This window comes from Carassius auratus, chromosome 17, assembly GCF_003368295.1.
Source record: "Carassius auratus strain Wakin chromosome 17, ASM336829v1, whole genome shotgun sequence".
Taxonomy (NCBI): domain Eukaryota; kingdom Metazoa; phylum Chordata; class Actinopteri; order Cypriniformes; family Cyprinidae; genus Carassius; species Carassius auratus.
The window spans coordinates 10,627,882-10,655,379 of record NC_039259.1 but is presented as its reverse complement, the minus strand read 5'-3'; the positions used below and the strand labels follow the sequence as shown (position 1 = coordinate 10,655,379).

General features: G+C 35.1%; 3 protein-coding genes and 1 long non-coding RNA gene across 4 annotated transcripts; 1 reads left to right on the top strand and 3 right to left on the bottom strand.

Moving 5' to 3' along the window:
• The first annotated feature begins 825 nt into the window (after positions 1–825).
• trmt61b (tRNA methyltransferase 61B) lies at positions 826–4,076 on the top strand. Its single transcript, XM_026285758.1, has 7 exons — positions 826–1,897; positions 2,636–2,738; positions 2,903–3,093; positions 3,197–3,288; positions 3,415–3,611; positions 3,732–3,815; positions 3,945–4,076. The coding sequence occupies exons 1-7, from the start codon at positions 1,217–1,219 to the stop codon at positions 3,977–3,979; spliced, it is 1,383 nt and encodes a 460-aa protein (XP_026141543.1). The 5' UTR covers positions 826–1,216; the 3' UTR covers positions 3,980–4,076.
• A 103-nt stretch (positions 4,077–4,179) lies between these two features.
• LOC113117230 (speedy protein A-like) lies at positions 4,180–7,206 on the bottom strand. Its single transcript, XM_026285760.1, has 7 exons — positions 6,943–7,206; positions 6,440–6,666; positions 6,198–6,256; positions 5,993–6,078; positions 5,130–5,301; positions 4,734–5,031; positions 4,180–4,587 (listed from the first exon to the last, which is right to left on the bottom strand). Exons 2-7 carry the CDS (start codon positions 6,642–6,644, stop codon positions 4,526–4,528), a joined length of 882 nt encoding a protein of 293 aa, XP_026141545.1. The 5' UTR covers positions 6,645–6,666; positions 6,943–7,206; the 3' UTR covers positions 4,180–4,525.
• An 8,369-nt stretch (positions 7,207–15,575) lies between these two features.
• On the bottom strand, positions 15,576–17,132 carry LOC113117905 (uncharacterized). The gene is made up of 4 exons (XR_003294225.1): positions 16,653–17,132; positions 16,083–16,186; positions 15,913–15,984; positions 15,576–15,830 (listed from the first exon to the last, which is right to left on the bottom strand). It is a non-coding gene; the product is annotated as an uncharacterized LOC113117905 (long non-coding RNA).
• Positions 17,133–18,924: 1,792 nt separating this feature from the next.
• LOC113117227 (SH3 and cysteine-rich domain-containing protein) lies at positions 18,925–26,095 on the bottom strand (the record flags this gene model as incomplete). The annotated part of the gene is given in 8 exon segments (XM_026285757.1): positions 18,925–20,524; positions 20,605–20,742; positions 21,957–22,008; positions 22,943–23,037; positions 23,933–24,000; positions 24,604–24,685; positions 25,805–25,911; positions 26,031–26,095. Coding segments are annotated over 8 exon segments (706 nt in total), but the record flags the coding sequence as incomplete, so codon positions are not given.
• Positions 26,096–27,498: the final 1,403 nt, after the last annotated feature.

The window sequence follows — 27,498 nt, the reverse complement described above, 5'->3', positions numbered from 1 at the left end:
TTGTTGTTTTGATAACATATTGTTACTTGAATAAAATAATAATAATAACTAAAAAAACTATAACAAGTATGGAAGTTGTCAAATGCAAATCTAAAGTAAAAACGTTACCACAAAATGTTAATTCTGTAACATTTACTGGAAACGGGTGCACTTTTTTTACCTGTTATTTCTTCAAAGGCCACTGTGGGTCATATATATTTTTATGTATATTTAAAACTTAAAAAAATATAAATCTCTTCATATAAAAAAATAATTCATTTGTTGTTTTAACACTGGCTTTCTCAGAATTAATACAATTATTAATTGTATTATAAAAGTTAATGTCTATTAAACCTTGTTTAAGTTATTTGGCACACCTTAAAGATGCTTCAAGACTCCCTCATTATTACTCTGATCCCTGATAACATATTTTCTTTTAAAAAGCCTAATTTATTTTATTTAAATATAACAAATGTATTTTTAAAAAGTTCAATCATTAGTTTGTTTTTGCAACGATTTACATATTTTGATTTGTTATTTTTAATTATGTTTTAATATTGTATAATACAATAATACCCTAGACTAATAATTTAAGCCTCATAAATAGCTATATTTTCTCCTTTAACGATATATATATATATATATATATATATATATATATATATATATATATATATATATATATATATATATATATATATATATATATATATATATATATATATATATATATCATAAAGGAACCTGAATCAAGTAAATATCAGAAAAGTCTGAACGCTATTTGTCAAGTTTATTACAGTACTAATGAAAACAAAGAACGAAGCCACCTACCGGTGACCAGGTGGTACTGCATTTGTCAGTGACGTCCTTTCCATTATGGCGGCGCCCAGCGAGTATCATGCTTGTACTGATAAATAGTTTTTCTTCTAACATAAAGGACTCAAGCTAAGTTGCCTCTTAAACTACTATTTAGCCAGTAAATAATTATATCTCGATTTTACTATTATATTACTTAGGTATTATGACAGGTTGTCGAAATAATCTATTTACCATAAAATTTGTTTGACTTTATATTTAACAAAGGTTATTGAATAGAGGTGAATTATATGCATGCTTTATCTGTTTCTACCAATATGTATATTTTGGTCAAGTAGCAGCTGTGTATGTTGTTTTTGATCACTGTGTGGTGATCTTCAAATCTTCACCCCTCCAGTCGTTCTTTGCTGAGCTAAAAACCATGACAGTTCCTCTACATTTGGGTCTCTCATTCATGACCCGTAAATTTGCCAAAGCCTTTGTCATATGTTTGGAGAGACATAATGTGGTTCGCAATAAACCATTTGCCTGTGCTTTGAGGAACTTTGGGACTGGCCCAAATGATTCTGACAGAGAGGACAGTAGTTCAAATGCTCCTGCATCCACTATACCACAGTTCTCCCGAAGAGCTGCTTTGTTTGGAAGACGTCGACCTCTGTCCCCACTGGAGAGGGTCAGTCAGCTTCTGCCTGAAGACACATTAAGTCAAGAGGTTTGGGCTCTACGGGACACTAGAAACACTGACGTGGAACAGGACAGTCCAAGTCTGGGGAAGGAGCTACAAGAAGCAATAGAGGAACCTCAAGGATCTTTTGAACCACGTCATGTGTGTGTTCCTGGGGAAAGGCCACTATGTTTTGGAGAGACTCTGCTGGCCGAGTTCAGTCGAAAGAGACGTTTAGAGTTTCGGAAGATGTTCCAGCTAAAGGAAGGACTGAAGCTCCATAGCAACTGGGGATTAATAGCTCATAATGACATGGAGGGGCGACCTTCTGGAAGCATCTTACGCACTTCAATGGCAATCCCGATTGTCATTCGTCGACCCAGCCTGGATGAGTTCACACTCTTCATGAAGAGAGGGCCAGCTATTGCATACCCTAAAGTAAGAAATACACATCACAAAACAGCAGTCAGTCAGCCAGTCATCTGCACATCAATGAATTATTAGTATCTGCACTCTTATCATGCAGGTCAATGATGTGATGTTTATTAAATTGATTCGAAAATCCATTAAAAATTAAATTCATACACGCAATGACTTAAACATACCTTTTCTATAATGAACATGCTTTCACTTTCTATATTTAATAAGTTTTGGTATTTGTTTTATTTAGTTCCAGTTGTAAAAAGTCACATGATGGGAAACTCACAAAATAGTTTCAGGTATATAAATGAATATTTCATGATATTTGTGAAATAACTTGGAAAATGAATTTAAAAACAATTTAAAAATGATTACACATTTTAGTATTTTAATAATTTTACTCACCAGTGATGTTTAAAAGTGATATTAAAGCATTTTAAATTTGTACAAAAATATGTTAAATAAATGCCGTTTTGAAGTTTCTATTAAAAAGGCATTATGGTTTTAAGCAGCACAACTGTTTTAACTCTCATGACAAAAAGAAATGTTACTTGAGCATCAAATCAGAATCATGTGATTGTGATCATGTGACACTCAAGACTGGAGTAATGAATATTTTACATAAATAACATTTTTAAACACATTGAAATAGAAGACAGATCTATTAAATTATAGTTTAATTTCATATTATGAACTTGCATTTAAGGTTTGGGGGGGGGGGGGAGATTACTATTAATTTATCTCGTCCCTCTGCAGGATGCTAGTGCGATGTTGACCATGATGGATGTGACTGAAGGAGATTGTGTTCTGGAATCAGGCTCTGGATCTGGAGCAATGAGCCTCTTCCTGTCCAGGGCAGGTGTGTGATTCTTCCACGGTCTTCTATGTATTCATAATCATAAACAGCAATATAATGATGAGTCACCTGATTATGAGGTTATGGGAGATATTGTCCTGCACAAGTATGTTACAGATGTGCTATTGTGATAATCACTCTGCATTCATGTATGTCTGTGTCATCAGTGGGTTATAAAGGAAGTGTTTTGAGCGTTGAGATAAGAGAGGACCATCACAGATGCGCTGTATTAAACTACCAGCGTTGGCGGTCCTCATGGAGTCTTCGGCGAGGAGAGGAATGGCCTGATAATGTTCACTTTCACCATGGAGATCTCATATCTGCCGGACCTCTTCTGGCAGGGCGAGGTTTCAACTCGGTGAGGAGCCAAGTCCTGTGACGTTTTTTTATTTTTTATTATTATATATAATTATATCAGAATCATTTGCTTGTCTGTATATGAAAGATGTTTTGTGTGTTAGGTTGCTCTGGATATGGTTAATCCACATTTGGCTTTACCTGCTGTGGTTCCTCACCTCCATCCTGGATCTGTGTGTGCCGTTTATCAAGCAAAGTAATGCAAAAATCTGTTCCTTTTGATCAATTTAATGTGCCGTGGCTGAATTAAAAAAAAAAAAATGTACTGACCACAGCATTTTTGAAGGGTGAATTTTGAATGTTTTCCCGACTTTGTCACCAGTATCACACAGGTTATTGATCTGATGGAGGGTCTGCGATGCTCTGCCCTTCCTCTGGTGTGTGAACGCATTGTTGAGGTTCAGTACAGGGACTGGCTTGTTGGCCCATCACTCAAAAAAGATGGTACATTTAACAAACGAAAAGCTCCCATTGAAGATGATGAAGACGAAGAAAGTGAACCAAATGAAGACACAAAAGGTGACTTTTAACTTTTGATTGGCTTCACAGAGTAGAGACAGATAGTGTTGTTTATTACACAAAAATCCAAGCATCAGTGCGCAAATCATTCAGTTAGATTTAAATCATGCTCTTTTTAAGGGGGTTTGAATTGTCAAGATCCGGTGCCGTTTGGAGATGTCCCATACATTGCACGCCCTCATCCTGAACAGAATGGCCATACAGGTGAGTCAGCTCTTCATTTTTGGATAAACACTAGTAATCCTAAACCCTTTTTAACCACTTTGTATGTAATTGTGCATGGAGATATTTTTAAGAATCCTATTAATGTTTGATTTTAATGTTTCTTTTCAGCCTTCCTCATAAAACTACGAAAGATCTTGAAATAGATGTTCCACATTTAATGGTATGTGCAGGAAAACGACAAAGCAACTGTGTCTGACGTCTATAAACATGTACAATAAAAAGACAATATATTATTGCACATTTTCCTTTCATGCTTTTGAGTATTTAAGTTCCATTCATGGACTACATTTCATAGGTGTTTATTTTATTTATATCAGCCAAATGTTATGCTTATTTAAGACAGACTTAACCCTGCCATGTTTAACATCTAAAGATTTCATTCACACTTACGTCTAAGATGTAAGAGAGTAACAAAATGCACACCAAAGAAATAGCAAAGTACTTTGTACAACAACAAGGAATAAATAGTGATGAGGATTATGATAGTAAAATACATGTCACATAGTATTTTCTGACATATTCTTTTCAACTTATATGTTAACAATGTACATGACTACTACACAATTCACACCAACCCTGTACATTTCTCATAAGGTCAGTTTAGAGACACTCTCTTCTGGCCCTCAGACAAGTGAAGTGCATTTTATATATCAACGTGCATATATGATCTGTTTATTGTTGTAATCAAGCTACTCCTCACTGATCCAGTCCATTGAATGATCTTGACATGCATCACTTCCTGTAAATGTACCTGTAAAAAAAAAAAAGAAAAAGGAAAAAAAGCCAATGGTTAATATTTCTACAGATGCACTGTTATGTATCATATGAAACTATTTCACCTGAGGCCAAGGTGAAAATTCTTGTAACACCACAAGAGGGCACCATGCACTCATTCACCTGATTTAGTCATACAGTTACAGGTATGCTGAGCTTTGGGCATCTTGGGCCTGTGTGAAGCTTGGGCCTTGTGTGCAGTTGCCTTCAGAGGCACAAATGAAGAGCAGGTTCCAGTAGAGGATGGACGAGGCACAGGAAGAGCAGAGGTCTTGGCACAGAGAAAACAAGGTTCTGGGGAAGCAGAGGGCCCGCGGGGTATGAGGATCTCCTCACGGTTTTGGTACAGTCTCTGAGCTCCACTGTGATGCTCTGCACGCTCACGCTGCCAGATGAAGTGAGATGGCACAATAGCCATAACCTGAAATCATGCATCAAGCACAACTTGACTTCGTGCTATTTTTTCAGAACCAGCCACCTATGAAATGCATTATATTGCATGTTTAGTGAACTGTGTACCTCCTCACAGCATCGTCTGCTGACAGCCGCTCTGTACTCTATGCGTGCCCACAACTGGTCTCTTTGCTTTAGGAATCGTGGGAAATGTTTCCTCCAGCTCTTTCCCAGAGCCCAGGGGAAGATCTCATATTTGGTTTCCTCCTCATCCTCTTCCATAGTGTTTGCCAGATAGCTAGAGTATGAAAAATTGAGCACTTGGACTGTAGAAATTAAGGCAGTATTCACGAATAGGACTTTTTTGTCACGCTCATAACATATTGCATTTCAACTGAAGAACTTTAAAATCTCCAAAACCATGTGCAACCCCTATACATTGTTAATATAGAAAAATTCTGTAAAAATGCAACGGTAAAAACCTGTTCATTGGTTAACTCAAAGTTACTGAACCACATACAGTGAAAAACTGTAAATGGTTTAATTTCACATTATATCGGATTGTAATGTAAATACTACCAGTAGTAGTAGTAGTACAGAATAGTAAAGAATTATGAATCTCCATTATATTTGGTAAAAAACTGTCAAAAAAAGAATAAGTCCTTGCATGACACATTAACATATGATTATATTTTATAAAAAAAATAGTTTTGTTAATTTTTTTGAACATATAATTTTGAACATTTCTTTTTTTAATTCATTTTTTAGGGTGTTTTGGGTTATTTATTTATTTTTAGCATTGTTTTAAGTGTCACATGGTACCCTGATGGTGTTTTTTGTTTGTGTGTGAAGTTGTAAAACATACAGACTGTCAGTTAAACTTGAAACAGTTTTTTCAGTGAATTTCTGGCAACCAGAGCTGCCAGATTTTCACCATAAATGTAACCTTTTTTTTGATGTACAGAACATCCACAGAATGATCGACTCACAGGGCGAGGAAGAAGTTCATTCTGCTGTGTTCAGTGATTCTGAAGCGAGCCCTCCTGAAGTACACGAATGTCATGGCCAACAAATACTATATGAAATAAAGACACAGATTATAGAGGCACAGCTGCCTATATTCAAAATTCAAAACTGACCACGATGAATCATAAAACCACTAAAAATTAAATACTAGAAAGTAAGTCTTGCTACCTTGTCTGTAAGTTTACAGCAGCAGTCCATCCACAGAAAGTCCTGTATTAGATCATCATCTGAGTCACACAACAAATCAAAAAGTTTTTATTCTACAGAATTATATCTAGATATACATCTTGAAATTTCTTAATCAAGCTAGTTAAATAAAAAAGTCGGTATAAAAATGTGATCTAGTTTAGTGTTTTGTTATGGGATACATAAGGTGACATTGAGTTTGGCAGCTGTTCTGCTGAACTCACCGAACAGTCTGAAGAAGGCGGCCATCTCCTGCCTCTGGATCAGCAGGGTCGGTCCGGGGGTGTTTCTGCCCGGCTGCTGAGAGGAGTCTGCCTGGTTCCGAGTCGCTGGGGTCGGCCTCGGTCTCCGCTGACCCCGCCGGATCTGCAGACTGTGAGCAGCGCCAGACGGGGCGCTTTCTGCCCACGGTCGGCTCAGTTTAATCATATTTCAATGATTGAATCAGCCACTGTGTACATATTATAATTAAATATTACTGACATGCGTATTTTAACATGTTATTCCTGTTTGTTTATAATTAACGTTAGATATATTCTACCAGATATATTTAAAATACAATTAAAAGGAACGTCTTAAAATCTATCAACTAAATAACGATAACAAAAGACTCTAGAACTTCTATATAACTAAACTTTAAGATTAAATGTTTCTATGCTGAACTTCATGTGGTTATGATATTTTTTTAGCCTTATATGCGCGAGTCTTCACTGTAAACAAGATTTACCTCAGTTTAAAAAAAACCGCGACTCAGTAATTATGACACGCGCATCATTCCACGCGCTCTCCCAAAGGTGTTTAGATCGACTGCTGGAGAACGTAAGATTTAAGTTTCGCTGATGTGTATAACATTAACGATAATTTTAAGGTAACTTAAAATGAAAATGTTAAATATTTCAAACGGGAAGTCACGCTATTCGCGCGAGCGCGCACGTGCACGTCCTCTCCCTTGGGTTGCAGAGCGGGAATTGAGTCAGCAGTCACATGGTCAAATATTCTTCAATCAGAAGTAAAAACACTATATATATACCGGTATATATATATGTATATTTATAACAGGGGCAAGATCAGTGTTGGTTACCCCCCCAACCCCGTAATTATAGTAGCCCATAGCACTAATTCCCGCAGAAAAGTATCTTCAGTCATTGAGCAAAAGCACCTTCACTAACTTAGCTTATGAAGATATGTCTGCATGTCCTACTTAAAAAAAGAATTGCTGTTTTACGTATAAAAATATTTTTTAGCAAATGCTAACAACACCAACGTTTTATCATTTATGTGTTTAGTGAACAAAATATGCACGTGAGAAACAGTAAATTATCCAATAAACAAATTTATTGCATCTTTGTTGGTTATGATTGTTTACACAGCATATAATGCACAAAGTAAAAATAACCCTGTATTGACTGCATTGAGAAAAAAAAAAGAAAAAAGCAACATCAAACAGGCCACAGGCTGATTTATTAAAAGTATGTGGAAAATAATTTGGTTTACCACAGCAGAGCAATACATTTATTTACACATGCTCAAATGGTGACAGGTTTGTTCACTATTACCAGGAAACAGTAGATGAATTATCAATAATTGGTATTTGTAAGCATTGTGCTCACAGATGTGTTCAAGAATTTTCATTGCTTTGCACAATGTCTCTATTTCCTGAAAGAAAAACATTTCATTAAAGATTGAGCAGGCCAAATAAAAGCAAAATAAAGAAGAAAGAATTCTAGAAGAATGAGTTTTAGTTCACCTTTTTAATCTCATGAAGAATCACACCCTTGATCTCATGAATTGACTTCTTGCAAACCCAACACAAAATGGCATTCATCTCGGAGTTCTGAGGATAGTTATAATGTCAAAAATGCAAGGGAAACTTTTTATAATTAACTTTCAATATATTGCATTACACTGTGCATCAATTTACCTCTGTGTCCAATTCATGACTCATTTTGAATTCTTGGGGAAGGTTCAGTTTTTTCCTTTCCAGCATGCTCTTCCATTGTTCCTTGTTAATGCTGCTACACCCAACAAGAACTGAACCACAAGAACAGATAACACTTGTGAACAGAATTTGATGAATATGATTCTAATAATTCAGTAAATGCAAATCAATAAACAAGCCATAGAAAAAAAATCTAAGTTGAATTCAATTAGTTCTTCAAACTCACCTGAGCATGTGATAAGCAGTCCGAAATAAACAACATGTGACATTTTCTTCTTTTTTTCTTGCTTAAAGACACTTAACTAACACATATGTTTTCTTCAAGAGTTCAGTTGAAGTGATACGTCTCACACAATATCTCTCTTGTGTTTGTCTGTGCTCCTCTTCTTCACAGTTATGAAGAACACTGAAGATAAATGTCTATGCAAGCGTTTTGGAGTGCTGATGTTCAAGTCACCAAAGCCACGGTGGACAGAAGTGTCAAAGTGTTTTAATGAGAGCTTCTGTCAGCATTTTCTACACTGACTGTCTCTTCCCTAACCATCAGTAATATTGTACCTGAATTCTTAAATTGATTAATTGATTTTTGATGTATTGAATTTAAGTTGGTTTTGAGATATTAAATCACTTAGTGACAGTGTAATATGGATAAAAGGGATAGTCTTGGGAAAACCTTTTTTTTTTTTCTTTTTTTTTGGCAAGCAATTTACATGGTGCCCAGAGAAATGGGTTGGCACGGCATAGCATTTATTTTCTGAGTGAGGAAATAGACAATAAGATGGTTTTAATAAAGTAAACTTAAATCACTACATCATGTACTGTGAACAGTTTCACGGAGACAATTCAAAATAGAACTTTGAATGACTAATAATAACATGATATGATTTTAAAATAAATATATGACTAACTTGCACAAATATTGAGAATCAGAAATTAAAAAAGCGAAAAAAGTAAAAATGTACCTTGTCGATTATGGGTAAATATTTTGTTAGCGTATACAACATTTTATGGGCATCTAGAAAGAGAGATTACAGTTAGATGCAAATAAAAATTATAAAAGGTGTTGATCAAGATGAATGTATTTCACACTAATCGTATAGTATACAACATTTTATTTTTTAAGCATGATAAAGACTTAAAAGATGACAACATACTGACAGATAGTATCATCCTCATTTAAATGTGAGGTGACAGCCTAGCTGTAAAGTATCATGAATGGCCTCATATGGAGAACTCTCAGCAACAGCTGCACAAAATATAATTTCATATAATATAACTACACGATAAATGTTACATTCTGATAAAATGCAATCCTGGTTTAAAAGAACACTACACTTTTTTTTGGAAATATGCTAATTTTCTAACTCGCCCTGAGTTAATAAATTAAGTTTTACTGTTTTTTAATCCATTAAGCCGATCTCCGGGTCTGGGGATAGCACTTTTAGCATAGCTTTTTGACCATTTTCAGGGACTGCGTAATATCACTGCGCCTGTTGTGACCATGTTATGGCAGCACAGTTCCTTGATTATGACGACGGATTTGAAGTATAGTTCCTAATCATATCGGCTTAGAAAATCGCAACTTTTCATTTTTCCGCTGGTCCATGATATTACCACAGAAGAGTCAAGTCTTAAATAGGAAAAATATAGCAACTAATTTTTGAACACAATGCTACTGGTCTAATAGGGTCTATGTTACACGTGCTATCCCAGACCCGGAGATCAGCTGACTGGATTCAAAGACAGTTGTAATGATAAAATCTTCCTATTCATCCGGAAGAAGGAGGCGGGAACCGGCGCACAATCAAAACATCATTTTAATAATAACAAAACAAACAAAACAGCGCATCAGCCCCTCACGGACGGCTGATGCGCACAAAATAAAAAGCAAAACATAAAATATGGCCCAGGCCTGGTCCTCTCTCGTCCTTCACTATAGTCGCTCCAGTTTTATATCCTTCCATCTCCTACGTGGGACTCGATACCGGTGGTGGGGCGCAGGTGCAGCTCATCTCCAATCACTACACCTGGCCTCACTCCTCGTTCCCACGCCTCTCGGCCCCGCCCCACTCGCCACAACAGTAAAACTCAAAGTGCTTAAACATTTGTAATATCTTACGAAAGAGAATCATGAATAATCCCAAAATACTGGCTAGATACATTGTAATTCCTTTTTTGTTTTTGTTTATTTCAAAGAGAGTTTTTTTTTTTTTTTTTTTTGTCTTTGGTTTTGCTGATGTGAGCACAGATAAAGCTGTTAAATTTTAGTGTGAAGCAAAGTCAGTTAAACCCACATTTAACCCTGAACCAACACTCCATGTTCTAATGATGTTACAAAGTATTCAGATGCAGAACACTTATTGTATAAGCCTGTTTGCATTCTTAGTCAAATTCTTTGTAGTATAATGTTAAACCTAATTTGCCTGAAAACTGTAATCCTGTCTGTTTAGTGCTAAATTTCCAAGGTCAGAAACTTCAACAGTGATAATATGATAATACTATAATTTTACTCAGTGGTGAATCTCTTTTAAATAACTCAACATAAATTCTAAAGTTCAATGCCCAAATTGGATCTATGTGTCTGAGAAGGACGAGTAACAAAAATAATCAAGTTTAAAGTGCAAAACAACTTAAAATGTTTATAAAAAGTCACAGAATTGCATATTTTTTGCATAGATTTTTTTATTTATATATGTACTGTACCCTCTTTATAAATCATTTGGCTAATATGGCATGAATTATTGGAGTGCAAACATGATCTGTTTGTTATGTCTTTACGAAATGAGAGACAACAACTTTTATAAACAACATTTATGAACAAAATGCCTTTTACTAGCAACAGAATACAACCATAATGAGAAAATCACATGAAAATTATTTGTATTTGATGTAAAACACCACAATCATACACCTTACAGAGGACCCCCCAAAACACGATCAATAAACATCCATCTATTGGAATGTTTTAAAGGCATTTCTGATTAACTGCATTTTTTGATCTTATCATTTCTGCGCCCACATAACTTCAGCACTCTGCAGGTGCCCATAATAGTACGTCCAATAAAAATCTGCCTCATTATTGCATATTTGTATCTGTTGGCTACAGAATAGCAGAGGGATTGTAAAAACCGTTTCCATTTACTGCATGTTTCATAGACTTTCTGAAAAGGAGAAATAAAAACAGTAAACTCAACATAGCATTCAAAGGACTCATTTTAGGAAACATTAAATCAATGAAAAAAATGTATGCACACTCAAAATACAAATACACATGGGAATGGATTGATATGAACTAACACTAAAATATTTTCTCCCAAAGATTGAAAAACATCTTTGTTAAAATGAGCTGGTAACAGTCAATGTAAATGTATCCCTTCAACAGCCATTGTCACAGTTGTTATTAACATAACTTTATCTTCAAACATGTGGCCCTTGGATTGCCACCAGGAAAGAGCTTGTGCAGTATGATGTCCCGATAATTCACTGCACGCTGAAGGCAGATCTTTCGAAAAGCGTCTATGAATTTGTAACAGACATGGTTTATCTTCTGTAAAACAACAGGAAAAATGAACAGAATAAATCTTTAGGATTCAGAAATTAGGAAAACAGACTCAACTTTTTGGTTAGCCAATAACTATATTTAAACATTTTCATTGTCTTTTTTATTAAACAATTGTCTTGAACATTGTCTTTCACAAATGTTATTAAAATAATGCCCTTTCGTGACACAAGCTGTTGAGTGAATACCTTCACAATGATGTTACTACTTCTCACTATTATAACACTCATTTGCTGTAATACTCAAAGTGGTTAAACACAAACTTTACATCAGATTAAGATTGAGCTTTTTCTCAATTATTGTAAAGTTAGGTTTGTATTGTTGTGAATCATTATTCTGACTCATTATAACTGTGTAAATGTCATGATGATCCTGCTTTATATTACAATAAACTGTCATTAAAGCCATTAGAAGCATTAGTAGTTAAACAACTGAATGTTACCTGTGTCAGCTTTTGATTGATCGCAGCCCTAGCCCGTTTCATAGCCTCTTGGCACACACAACAGAAGATGATGTTCGGCCGAACTTTCTGAATGTGTGGCATGGGGAATGAGGTCAAAAAATCAGAAAAATTATATTCAGTGATTTGAACGACATCTAAGTCTTATGCCAAATGGCCATATTAATGAATGGTAAAAATGGCACAGTGTGGTACAAACCTGTAGGTCATTTCCAGGGTCGTCCATCAAACCGTCAAAGCTTTCAGAATGTGAAGGCATCTCTGGATCCCACCAAACAGAAAGAGCTTCATTTTCACTCTTTGCTATGGCTTTTCAAGAAACAAACATTTTAATTCACATAAACTAATGACAGGACAGTATATAAATCAAAGATTTTATGTAGACCTAATATTTTTTTTAGGAATATTGCAATGGTATCTTACCTGAGCAAGAGATCAGAAAAAGAAAATATATTGGGAACATTTTTTCAGATGCTTTTAAAATCATCAGGTACTGATTCTTTCTCACTTTCCTTATCGCTTTCTTTAGCTCACCAGCCCCTCTCTCTCTGTCTCTCTGTCTCTCTCTCACTTCGTCTCTCTCTCTAATCCCTTCTCTAAGAAAAGCCACAAGAACAGCCTGACCATTGTCAAAGAGCTGAGTAAAACAGTGTGAAACTGTTGTAACTGAGTACACATCTTATGAAACTTCATGAAATCATGCCTTTAAAATCACAGTAAAGTGATTAGGATGCCAATTCTTGCATGTGTGACAGTGTTTAGGCCTATATTAAATAGAATACAAGAAAATCTGCACTTTAAATATGCAAGTTTTAAAGACTGAAAATTGTAGCTGTTCTTTTCACCTGGAAAGTTAAACTGCTTACTCGTGTCCTGTAAGGTGCTGACAAAAAAGTTAAGCAATCCCACAACACCACAGTGCTAAACAGCTGCATTTTTGTTGCTGTGTTAGACAGACATTTGTTTTTTTCTTTTAGAATAACTGTATTTTCTGTTTTTTAGCAAGCAATTAACAAAAGAAAAATGCAGCAGAGCCAACAAATCCACTGGACAAAACAATACAAGAAGTTTATCTGCTGCAGTAACATATAAAACATTAGTCTTTTTCAATTTTCAATTCTAAAAGTTCTAGCAATCATGAAGTGTTACACAACAGCTACAAAGAGCTGCTAACTTAACTCCTGTAACAGTTCTTCTAGTGTAAAGTTGCTGATAAGCGATGTTCAATGAGAGCAGATCATTTTCCCATTGGTGTGCAGTTGAGGTGGAAGTGGCTAATGATTTATCATGTAGTTCCTAAACATTTTGGATAACTTAGGATGAATGTTTAGGTTTCTTTCAGGTCTAACTGTAGTATGTTCAGTTGGATACATTCTAAGTTCTGATAAGTTCTGATTTCTCTAATCAAGAGTTTTTTTCTGCTGATTACAAAGCAATTATTATTTTTATTTTTTTTACAAATACCACAATCTTTTCTACTTTGCAAAATGTTTAGTGTCAATAAATTACAAATATTTAAAGAAATGACTCTCCACATTATTGCTTTACCATCTGTCTGGAATTTGTTAATCTTTTTAATTTTATAAGACTGGAATTCTGCATATTTTGAACATGTTTTTACCATAGCACATATTTCCTGAAATGTACATGCATTGAACTGATGGTGGAACTGAAGTGATTTTCTCTTGATGAGAAAAATATTTATTTGATCCCCTGATGATATTGTAAGTTCGCCCACTTACAATATCAAGGGTCTTCAATTTTATGATAGGTTTATTTAACATACAGAGGAAGAATATCATCATCAAAAAAAAAAAAAAAAACACATTATGTAAAGGTTAGAAATTGATTTTCATTTCAGTGAGTGAAATAAGATTTCAATCCCCAAGCAAAAAAAACTTAGTGCAGAAACCCTTGTTGATAAGCACAGAATTAAGACGTTTTTTGTAGATTGGTCCACTCCTCTTTAAAGGTTTCTTGGCTGTTATTTGGCAACTCGAGGATTCAGCTCCCTCCACAGACTTTCTATTTGCATGATTATATGGATTGTGTTCTTGAGGTCATAATCAGCATTTCTCTCCCTCCAAACACGGCGATTCGAGTTAATGGCAAAATGCTAAATTTTGGTGTCATCTTACCACAGAACTTTCTCCCAAGCCTTTTCTAAATCATTTAGGTGTTCTATGGCAAACTTTAAACGGGCCTTTACATGTGCCTTGCAAGTGGACAAGTGGACCTTGCGGGCACTGCAGAATTTCAGTCCATTGTGGTATAGTGTGTTACCAATGGTTTGCTTGGTGACTGTGGTCACAACTGCCTTAAATGGGTCAGATTATGCTTTTTTAAAGATCATTATTTTGTGTATTTGGTGGAACAGAATATGTTGACATGCTTTGTTGTATAATAATAAAAAAAAAAACATTATTTTTCAAATATTGTACATTATTGTATGTTCTTTATGCCCCGCCCTCTCTCAAACGCGTCATTTTCTACAAAGTTCCTCCTTCTGACAAGCGCAGTCTTCTCTTATTGGCCAACTGACCCAGTGCATTGTGAGCTTCTTCTTTCCAAATAAATGTAATGACAGTTAATAATGTCCTTAGTTTTACCATCAGTTCAAGCCCATAAGGGGAACAGAGTCACGTGACAGATACAGTGATGAAGCTCATATTTGTTTGCAGTACACGAGCCACAATAGCAAATACTTAAACTAATAACAAAACATTCTTACAGCAGCTAATTGAGAAGTTAGTGAAGTCAGAATTACCTTCTCTCCTATAGGTTCACGAAACGGTTGTCCATAAAATGAGTTGCTGTTCTGTTGTAAGTAATCTTAAAATTTCCTAAATGGATCTACTTTCGGAATGCCAAATAAAGTGCTTTTGCTTTCACCTATACACACAGCATCTCCCTGACATGGCTGCTTCTACTCTAACTGTGGTTACGGAAACCAAGCCTTCTTTCTTTGTGTGAAAATTTGGGTGGCAATATGCAAACATTCCCACATAGTGACATACACATAGGGGCATGTTTAAATGAGCAAATATTTATTTCACTCACTGAAATTCAAATCAGTCTCTAACCTTTATATAATGTGTTTTCTTTTTCTTTTTGGTACTCTGTTTCTATTCTTTAAAATAATCCTACCATAAAATAACAGACCCTTCATTTCTTTGTAAGTGGGCAAACTTACAAAATCTGCAGGGGATCAAATCAATATTTTCCCCACTGTATTTAATGAATGTGTTCACTGTATCAGTTACATATGCTAAAACACCCTATTTTAACCTACATAAGCGCTGTTATAACAATAAAAACAACTTGTTTGATATTTGCTCCCAGAATCACCTGTAGAGGACACTCTTAGTTATTCCAAGAAAACTGAAAAAAAAAAAACAATTATTATTGAGCTTTAATTTTATTGTCATGTGTAACAAATTATAACATAAATGACAATGCATTTCTATGCTTGAAGCATTCACATTAGGTTTGCATGTCCATCTGTTTGCACAATTGTAATTTGATACAGATGGTCCCTGCCTTGTCTCCAGAGAGCAGATAAGTGACCAGTTTTGTTTTATATTTCTGCACAAAAGTTTTACAACCCCTTATTCTTATTTTTTCACAGATTTTATCAAGCTGCTGATTTATCTTCTCCTGTGAAAAGATGAGAACAAATCAAGAACAGGGGAAAACATTAAACTAGTATGCTTAATGTGTAGAAATATGTTTTACAAACCTTAGAAGCTGTTTTTCCAATATATCCTATCACTTTTCCAAGGATCATCTTACAAACATTGCAAATTATTAACTGAGGGAGAGATAAAGGGAGAAAGTAGAATATTGATCATGGAAAGAAATTTGTATTTTACAGTTTTCCTCTGAGTAAGTGAATACACTTTATTTAACCTGTTTGTTCTCCGTTGCTTTGTCATGATAACCGAACTCCATCTCCCTCACAGGATTCAGATGGTCAAAGTGCTGAGACATTCCCATCTGAACATCTGAAATGCCTTGACATCACAATATGTTAAAAGTTTGTTACATAAAAGGAAGTATGACAATTACATTCATATTAGGGAACACTAGATTATTTTTATAGGAATTGGCATTGCAACAATTCAGTTTATTTGCATATGCCATAAAAAATCATCATGTTGTATAATACAATGTACATTGTTTGTAATTGTTGTCTAAATATGAAATGTTTTGTGTAAAAGGATATCAAAATAAGAATGAAATAACAATACCATTTAAAAGAACTGTGGGTATACCACATTTAAAATTTATTCATGCAAATAAACTTGGCAGTTACTCAAGTGAAAACAAAAGTTTACCCTGATTAATAATTTTTTTTATTACATCTGACTATTATGAATGAGCTCTTCAAGTTTTTTTTTTTACATTTGGAATTCTGGGTTTTAATGTGTTACTAGGTAAGTGTTAATTTTACACTCCGAATACAAGAGCGAATCTCACCTGAACAGAACAGAAGAGTCGCCAGAAGAAAAATAAGTGATTTTGTCATCTCTGTGTCACAGTCTTCAATAATCAATAGACAACTGCCTGCTGTTATGCCCAAATACTATATTTATATGGGAAATAAAGGGAAGTTATAGAGAGGATGTTCTGGCTGCTAATCTTGATAGACTGTTGTCAGCTTATTTCACATGAAGCAACTTTTCACACTTACACCTCATGCCGCTTCTGAAAAAGTGAGCTTATTTTTTTTTAAATGTGCAGCTGTTGTGTATTTCATATCTTAAAGTATTATTTTTAAGTTATACTTAGATATGCTTTTAAAAGGCCACTTTATTAGAGAACACATTCATGACCGTTTCTTTAAGTAGGCAATAAATTTTATTCACTTAATTCAGTTATCAAATAAACATTCAAATGGCATAGCAGTTGTTTAACTCTCTTAATCAAATATTATGATAGTGATGAATGCGACTAATCCGTAAGTCTCTCTTCTCACTTTACCACATTCCATTGCTAATTAAATTAAATTTGCATGCTTGCATGATTTAAAGTCATTTAGTTCTGTATCTATTGAACAGGCACTTGTTGTTACCATATTTCGTCTATGCTTTCAAATGCAAGATGTTATATAAAAATCCATGTGGCTCCTAAACACTGGGAAACATCAGTTTATGTATGTTAATATTCTCCCCTGAGCATGAATAATATATTATCTGCACATAAACAAAGCAAAATTACTTTTAAATTAGTGCATTCTCTCCATAGAAACCCCAAATACTGCCTTCGGGGATTTTAATCATGCTTCGATCTCTTTCACCATCCTTTTTTTTTTTTCTTGGTTTGTAGACAATTGGACCAAAGATGCCCTGGAGAATTTATATTCCAGTGTCAAGACAGAACAGCATAAAGGTGGAACTTGCACAGTGCATGTAAACCTGGCATTGTTTTAAACAGCACCAGCGATCCCACGGAGACGTTCTACCAGTCTGTAATGAGCACTGTGTGTTAGCTGGATGAACAACAACAGCTCAGACCTTTCCAGGCATCTGCTCAAACTAATAAAGGAGGCCAACTCTATTACCAGATGCACATCAGTCTCGCTAACGGCAGTGACACAGAACAGGACGATGGCAAAACTGGAGTCAGTGATGTCTGCACTCAGCTCATTTAGCCAATTCCACCTGCTGCCGTCAGATAGTACAGCACCTAGTTTTGTACTGAATCATTGGTGTAATGATGCTGAATATGATTTTATCTAACACAGATTCTGCTCTGGTAGCATACTACCTTATGCACTCATATGATAAACAAATATTATTTTGATCAGTCACAGCATTCACTTACTGTATTAGTTGTGGTAAAAAAAAAAAAAAAAAACATTCCAGCATTAATATTATTGTAAAATGTTGTCTTTGTCTCATTGCTAGGCCAGTTATTTTTTACACTGTAATGTAACAATTTGTTCTTAGCGGTAGCTTTAAGATTATATATATATATATAGGTATTTTCAATTAATGTTTCATATCTGTTTGTCTATTAAATGTAGTCTACTACAGTGGTTTCCAACCCTGGTCCTGGAGGCAACCTTTTTGCATGTCTCCTTAATCAAACACCCCTGATTTAGGTCATCAGCTCATTAGTAGAGACTCCAAGACCTGAAACTGGTTTGTCTGAGAAAGGAGACAAGCAAAATGTGCAGTGTTGGGGTGACTCCAAGACCAGGGTTGGGAGCCACTGGTCTATTAAATGACTTATTTTAATTGTTTGAAACCTACCTGCAAAGCTACAGTACTGTTAAAAGTTTTAGGCTCATGTGTAAAAATACTGTAAAATGAGGATGCTGTCAAAAATATTGTCATAAATGGATTTCCTTTATCAGTTAACTTCTATCAACTAAATTAAATCAACATTTGGAATGGCAATTCTTTGCGTTTTAAGCAGCTTTTGCCCTATAGGTGCATAGTTTTTCAGGTAGATTTGCAAGTAGGTTGGAGAAATTGGCACTGTTCTTCTGGATTTAGTCCGTCTCAGTTTGTTCTGTTTCTTCATGTTTTTTTCAGACAGACTGTATGATGATGAGATCAGATCTCTGTGTGGAGCACCGGCAGACAAGAATTTCTCTGGATTATTACAATTAATGGCAAATGAATGCTTGGGAATGCAAACTGATATTTTCTACTTAGAGACAAATACAGAAATAACTGACTTAAAACCATTTTTAGCTGCTGAAAACACTTGGTTTTTTAATCATTTTGGCCACCATCTTGAATGGCTTGTGGGTGAGCTCATTTTCAACATACATTTATTTTTTGGTTGAACAATTCCTTAAATACACAAAGGCACAGGACAAGAAATAGATCAATAAATAAACTTTAATTCTGTACATAAAGTATATACAGCGCAATATCATGCTGTACAATAAGCCAGCTTCAGTGAGCTCAAATTAAAATATCAAAAGACTAGACATGATGAGTTAAATGATCTTATAAAGAGACAGATATTATGTATCATAAATGGGCACAACATGATGCCTATGCTTCCATGACTAGACTCAAATAAATAATAATAACGATAAGAATAATAAAAACAGTAATTTAATTGTTTTTTACTATAACAATTTTCTTCAGTCATACCTGCTTTAATGGTGTAAATTTGCTTTATTTAGCACAATGATTCTTTTTCTAAAATAAAATGTCTTAATAATAAAAGATAATTAGAACAGATGACATATAGCACATCTATGTTTGAGAGACATCTGAAGACATAAAAGACAAAAACGATTTGTTTGCATAAACCCTTGTCCACATGCTTTTATCATATAGCCCAGAGATTGTGTTTGACCAAGGAATGTGTATGTTCTGCTATGGATTAAAAGTAACATCAGCAGAGATCTGATCATTCCTGTTCTGTTCTCAGAAGCATGAGTGGAAAATACAATTTTGGGACTGCAAGTTTAAAGTAATTGTCAAAGAACAAAATACACCTGCACATTAATTGAAAAGAATGGGTTAAAATAGAACATATATCATTTGGATTGTATAGAAATATATGAAGCATTACATAAGTTGTCTTAACAATTAAGATATTTCAAAACAATGTGAGTTTTGATGCTACAGTATATTGAATAGATGATAGTGAAAAGTGTTGTGGTTGACGACCCCCTACACCAACATTCAATAAATTAAATACAGAAAACACAATTCTCTCGAGACAGAAACATGACACTGACATTCAGCAGTTAATGAAACACACAAACAATGGCCCCAAGAAGTATTTGGACAATTAAGCTCGATGTAAAAATGGTTAGATATCAAAATACCAAACCAAATGGCATTTATTTGAACCTAATACAAGTTTAGGTTTTAAAATGATAACTATCTTTAAAAAACTAGAGGAAAACAGGCACTATGTTTGGATTCATCACCTCAACTTAGCAAGAAACAAGTATTCGATTTCATTCAGCATGTTTGACGGGCTGAAAAAATAGCTTTGAAAAGTAGCGTTAGTTCTCTGGCAGCATTTGTTTGCAGATGGTTTGGTTTTGTTAGTAAATGAGATTAAATATACACATTTTTAGGTCCAACTTAGATGTCCAAATACTCTTTGAAATCATTGTCCATTCTTCTTTCTGTCACTGAGGGAGACACAGAGTCCTGACGAGCCCTCCAGCGTCTGCCCACACTACAGGTGGATCCATAGATCATTCAAACAGTGCTGGAAAGTCTTTCCTTTTCTCTAAATGAACCATCTCTTCTCTCTGTTCTTTCACTTCATATATTCTCCAGGACATCACAGGGCACGAATCCTCTCTTTTTCCCACTCGCTACTCTGATGAAGCCATTGTGTTCGTCCTCACCGCTGACACAAATCTGAAAGTGTGTCGATACAGCAGCATTATCAAGCTGTCTGGGACGAGAATCCGGGTTGGAAATTATTAGAGGCTACTCACTTGTCCCTCCTTCAGGTTGATCTGCCCTTGCTCCTTACAGCCAATGAAGGTTCGGTTACATCTGAACACCCTGTCGCCCGCCCTCACCTGATGCGCAAAGGATGCTGGGAAATAACCTATTCTATCTTCAATCACACCCTGGAAAATGTTGGCAAAATACACAAGAGCAAAAATCTAAACCCACAGTCACTCGTCTTGAAAAATACTGTCAATAATTTAGACATAAATGTTAGTCTGTTTCTCACACAAAAGCTTTAAACTTTTCGAATATAGCACACACATACCATAAAATACATGTAGACTTCATTTATTTTTTTATGGTGCTTTTGTGTCCTTTTTAAGCTTGAAAGCTTCAGTCCTCATGAAATTGTAAATGCTTGGAGAAGAGCACTGAAATGGTTTTTCACATTTTCTGTATTTGACTAATCCATTAGAGTTTCTATGTATTCGGTTTTGAAATATTTTGAAATATCCGTTTGGAATGCGATCTTATTAACAAGTGTGAATACCAAAGAATTAAAATCAAGATCTGTTTCAGTCTGACCGCTCAGATCAGATTTTGTGACTTTCTCGTGCCATGTAAAATGTAAACACATCAGATGTTGTTTGTAGAAAACATGCTGAATGTCCTTGCAGAAACAAGGTTGTGCTGTTGCAAAGTGCAAGTAAAGCAGAAAATGACAATATACTGCTGGTCTACACACCTCTTTGAGATGACAGACAGCAGCATAGAATAAAGCCACACATTCCAGCTTCCTAAGTTTCTGCTGCTGCCTCATAAAACGTAATATAACCCAGTGCGATGGCATCACGTTGTCATTGTTGTTATTGTTGTTATTAGCATAGCCATACCAACACAACATCATTGCTATAGAAATCAATGCAGACACTAAAATAAAAGAGCACCATGGGATAAACAAATCATATCTGAACAGATGCGATACAAAGTGTGGACAGTCAATCAATTAACTCAAATTCACAAAAACAGGATATGGACTGACAGTCTGAACAAGGCTAAAAGATTCCATCCGGTCAGAGAATATCAAATATGTTATATATTTTTCAACCAACACAATGTTTTTACATGAGTTTGCTGTGTTCTGAACAACTTTAAAGTCTGGAAATGTGTGATCCTCAGTCATTTAGTACTGTATGTGATACCCAGTGTTTATCTGTAACCATTTGTAAAGTCGGCAAGTGTATAATGCCTAGTAAAATCAGTTCAGATTTGAAAAGTGGTTTAAAAGTTTCCAGCCTTCATTGATGTCGACTGTCACATTTTGGAGACAATCAAGGTTTAACCATTGAAGTCTTTTTTCATCAAATATTCTGCAAATGTGTAATAATTGTACCTTCCACCAGTCATCATTGGAATCATCTGCCAGGATTATTCGATCTCCGGGTCTGTAAAGAGAGAAGTATGTATTAGGACAGACATTAAGACCTAACATCCCTTTCAATAGTAGGAAATAAAATTTGAAATTAATTTATGATTATGTAAGCCTTGATGAGGCTGCACTGAAATTCTGCGATAGCTTCATGCCATTACATAAGGTCAGAATGAAACTATGTTATGAGAAAACATGTTATGTTATGAGAATCATACCTGAACCTAAAGAAACAAAGTGCTGCTGTGTGAATGATTGTAAAGAGAAGTGTGTGTGTGAGCAATCAGAATCAGTCTCACAGCAGTCACAATCAAAGTACCAGAACAAGCTGTTCCTCTGGCAGATCCACAGGTTTAAATTTTCATGGACTTTTAACTTTATAATGCTATTCATTTATAGCACTGTATGTCTAAGTCCACATTCAGCCTGTTATGAAGAACCAAAACAGACTGCATTTATTGCAAATTTACATTGGTAATACTGTGCACCATTCACTTTCATTTATTCATTATCTTTTTATTATTAAAATAGAAAACCTGTTCTATTGCCGTATTCATAACAAAAGCTGAAGCAAGTTTGACTGCACCTCAATCACAAGGTCAGCATCTAAACTTTTAAAACATTTTTCCATCAATATTCATGTTTAAACAAGAGCGTGCAGTGTAGGTAAGCACACAGTATGTGTTCTGCATATTAAGAAATGCTGAGTGAACTGTTATCACCGGGATATTGTCCAGCAGACAGCGCTTTGCCATGACAACTAATTGGGTTGGAAAAGGGAAATGACCACATGATACAGGTGTGAAGTCTCAAATCAGCGTGACACTGAATAACTTGGTGCTGCTCTAGTGAGTGTGTATTCGTAATAGCTGTTACTAAATAAAATACTAGCATCTTCTGTTGATACCACAAAATAAATAAAACAGCAGCTAAAAATGTATTCTTCTCACCTCATTTCTAGGTCTTGGTTGTCTTGGGGGGTAAATTCAAACAAAGCCACATAAGTACTGAGCTGCAGAGGGTCCCTCTTCAGCTCTCGGTTTGACTACAGTTTAAACACACAGGGACAAAAACAGGAAGAGACATCACAAATCAACACACTACTTCTGAAAATGTGTGCAGGGGACAGCGGGGCTAGTTACTCTCTTTACAGTGAATATTTCTCAGTCTGATATAAATACAAGCCTTTATGTGCAAAAATGAATTCAGGAGCCAGGAAGATATAGTTATGGTTAAAGATTTATTCCACAATCCAAACATTACTAGGATTTAAATATTGGCTAAGGTTGGGGTGTTACTTAAATTTTGGCTTTTTCCACCAGCTCCTGGGAAATCTTGAGTTCAGATGTCATTAAATCCTCACACAGAATCATGAGTGAATGAAGTGAAGCTAGCTGCTTCATATTAACATCAGAAAGGATCGACACCACACAATTAAAATTCTGACTAAGCATCATTATAAAAAGCATAATTCTCCTCAGGCCCGAAATATCATGACCTCTGTCTCAAGCAATGGTGCTACACAGAAATCTCCATAAAAAAATGTTTATTTTAAGAAGGAAACAAACAAGGGACACCAGGACTAGTTGTTAAGACTTCTGTCTAAAGCTCAGTAGCTATTAGGTTTTTGTTTTCTTTGATGAATAGAAAGTTCAGAAGAACAGCATTTATCTGAATTAGAAATCTTTCGTAACATTATAAATGTCTTTATCACTTGTTTAGCATCCTTGCTAAATAAAAGTATTCATTTCTTTTTTTTTTATGGAATAGTGTATAATGTTACAAAAGTTTCATTTAAAAGGCGATCTTTATATCTTTCTATTCATCAATGAATCCCGAAAACTGGTAGTGTAGGCTGATTATAGACACAGGATAATGGCTTAGTAAATGTTATGTATCTTATTCAAAAGTGTTACATAAAGAGATGTTATAATGCTTACAGGTGATTCTTCTGTTTTCCTTTCAGCAATATGAAAATGTTCTGTTCCATTCTCCACTGGTGCAAAAACTAAAACACACAACACAAGAAAAATCAAGGAGTAAAAACTGTTGATCGTGACAGAATAAACCTTGCATGAGGTTAATTTAAATGAATGATGCAGTGGGTCATTTTTCAGAGTGGTGGACTGATTACCCAAAAATACCAGTTTCTCGGTCATGCTGGCACCTATGTGGCACCAGAGATTACATTTCTTTCTCTCTTCCCAGAGCACACAGTCGTGGGCATTCACTGAAGCTGGGGTCAATCTGTGATGAACCAGAGACCACCCGGATCAAGACCATTCATCTCCCTGATACTATCACAGTCCATCCAATTCGGTGTGTTATGTTATATATAGCACTAATGAGTTTCAACAATGTGTCTGATCAGAAGCTAGCAGTTTGGAGTCAAAAGAAGGATTGTGGGATAGAAGATCAGATTCACAAGAGCTCCGTCTGTTGGGTCAGTTTTATCATAGGTGGGGTTATTCTAGACACACTTTAACAATAAATAGTGCTTATAAATGAATATAACATGTATTTGATTAGGAAATTGTAGAATTTAACTATTGAATATAATTATTTTACTATGAATCTTTTTTTTTTTACATAACTCGAACAGGGATCTTACCGTTGTCACTGGGTTTCCTGGTGAGTTGAGCTCGACTGCTGTGGGCCGTCTTTTCTTCTGGCACCTGAGCCACGTCACTGGTCTGAACAAATGATAACAACACATGAATTCTCTCACATACACATGTCCTAAGAAATGTCTTTGTCTGATAAACATGAAAAGATTAATATTAACGGCTTATTATCCAGAGAGTTGCATCTATTAAATGCCAAACAAACTTATCTTTATTTTGTAAATAATTTGATTTATTTCATCCTAGCTTCATTCTGTCATGTTGTGTCCTCTGTCTTTTCTCTCTCTCTTTCTTCTTATTCTCTCCCTTTTTTGGTCATATTTGCTTTAGAGGGGCATTATCTGAAGCTGACCATCACTTCCTTCCAGGGTGTGTTTGTGTGCCTGTGTTTGTTTCAAGCAGTAAAACATTACATCTGGGCCCCTTAGATTCCCTTACAACCGTAGTAACTGCATATTAAATGGTTTAAACATTCACATGCACACACAGATAAAATCAATGTGAGTACAAAAAAAAAATGTAAATTTGTATTAACATACTACAATTGCGAAAAACAAACAAAAAAAGGACCAAATACATTGCTATAAATAAAATAATGGTGACAACATTTTTGTTTTATAACAGAAACTGCGAACTGTGATAATGCCTCTAATAGAAGAACAAAAAAAGTATTGTGTAGAGAGGAAATAATGGACCTGATTCTGAATTAAGACTTGAGCAGAGAGCAGCTCAAGGAGATTAAATTTAATTTTCTTGAGTGTTTTATTGAATGAATCATAATAATCATCACCATTTTTACCACAAGCGCTTCACTCTCTGCACAAGCAGCCAAGCAGAAACACATTTTAAAATGCATTATCAATCTTTTTAAAAGCCTAAACTGAAGCAGATTGCCTGCAGGTAAATGATGGATTCATGTTTACTATGACCAGTCTCTCTCTCTCTCACACACACACACACACACACACACACACATACACTATTATATTTATTCAAACTGCCACATGCACAATCAAATAAGAGTATGCAACTTCCAAAAAATACATATTATTTGAATATTTGAAAAATTCAAGTCACAAAAACAGTTTAAAATGATATTTTAAATAATTAATTTAGAAACACTAACTGGAGCGATGTATTTTTTAAAAGGTAAGAAAACTGTGAGAGTCCTGAACAAGCGTTTCTTACAGAGTTTCTCTGTGGTGACTCTGATCCACTGGTCCGCTTGGTCTTTTGTGCCAGAGAGGTTCCAAATCTCAGAGTCTCATACACTGGGTCAACTTTACTGCAACAGGCTAGGACAAAAGATATGTCAAAATACTACAAAATATCAGTGAACAGGATATTCAAGCTGGTGATGCTATGGCATACTGTGCAGATGTAAAAGAATGAATAAATGTTGCATGTTGCTCACCAATAGGCATCACCTCCCTAATACAGCCAAACTGTTCCTGAATCAGCAGAGGGGAGCTCGAGTATCTCCGGAAACCTTTAGGCTGCAATCACACAAACAGGATCAATGGATTTCATTTACTTTTTTATACCCAGAGTTGATTTTCATGGGCATTTTTGTAACCTCACTGGGAGCATGTAAATCATACAACAGATAAAACACTATCTATTAATGCTAAATAAATACGAGTAAATGTAAAAAGGTCAAATAAAATAAAAATAAACATTTAAATAAATACGAGTCTGCTTACAGACAGGAGGTTAAAGAGCTGGCTGTCTGGTGCAGTCTTAACACGCTGTGGAGATGATCGTGGACTTCAGGAGGAACCCCCCTGCTCTCCCCCCACTGACCATCATGGACAGCACTGTGGCTGCAGTAGAGCTGTTTTCCTATACTTCGATTTCAGTATGTAGTAAATTTTTTAATTTCAGGTTGTTATTTTTATCTTATATTAGTGTTTCAGGCTATTCCATACCTATGGTGTTATCCCTATGTATGTCTGCACTATCATGTATGTCAGCACTATGTCTGTACTTTCTTCTACACTGGAAGCTCCTGTCGTCAAGTCAGATTCCTTGTGTGTAAACATCCTTGGTAATAAAGCTCTTCTGATTCTGATTCTAAAGAAGGGAATCAAATATTTAAAACACTAGTTATTCTCAATCTGAAAAATGTTAGCTGTATATTATCATGAAATAAAACTAACATCAAATACAGATGTAAAGTAAACAAGATATGTTTGTTTCTTTCATTGGCACTGTAGACTCTAAAAAATAGTTTCAGGTTAAGTGCCTCTCTTTGTTTAATCTCAGCTAGCATGCTGAAATTTCAAGACGATTCAAACTGAAAGGAGTGAGAATCGCATCTGACACAAGCTTCAGACACACACAATACCACATCAAATTTAATGTGCTTTTTGGCCATTGGAATTCATACAGATTGTCAGTAGACAGTTTTTGCCATTCAAACACTGTTCATACAGAGATGACTAAACAACTAATGTGTCAGATTAATTTCAAACTGGTCGTTGCAGTTAACTGATTCAAAGTCTCATTTAACAATTCATTTGCATCATCACTCAAAAATGTCAATGAACATCTCTGCATCTATTAAAGTGCTTTAGCAATAATAGTACATAAATACCGTAGTTCGTAAATATTGCTATTCATTATGTATTGTCATTGATGCATAATATAAATTAAAATTATTCAATATAACTCTTCATGTGTTCATTTGTAAAGAACTGCTGTGATTATTTTATGATGTTTTGGTTCCTATGAGCCATTTAACAGCAAATACATATATATAGAATATGTATCAAATATCATTAAACAACTGAAAAATATTGAGGTGTATTTTTACCTATATATTTCTCAGCCATATAGACTAGTATATACACAGACAAACGTCTCTAATTGTGTTCTCATGT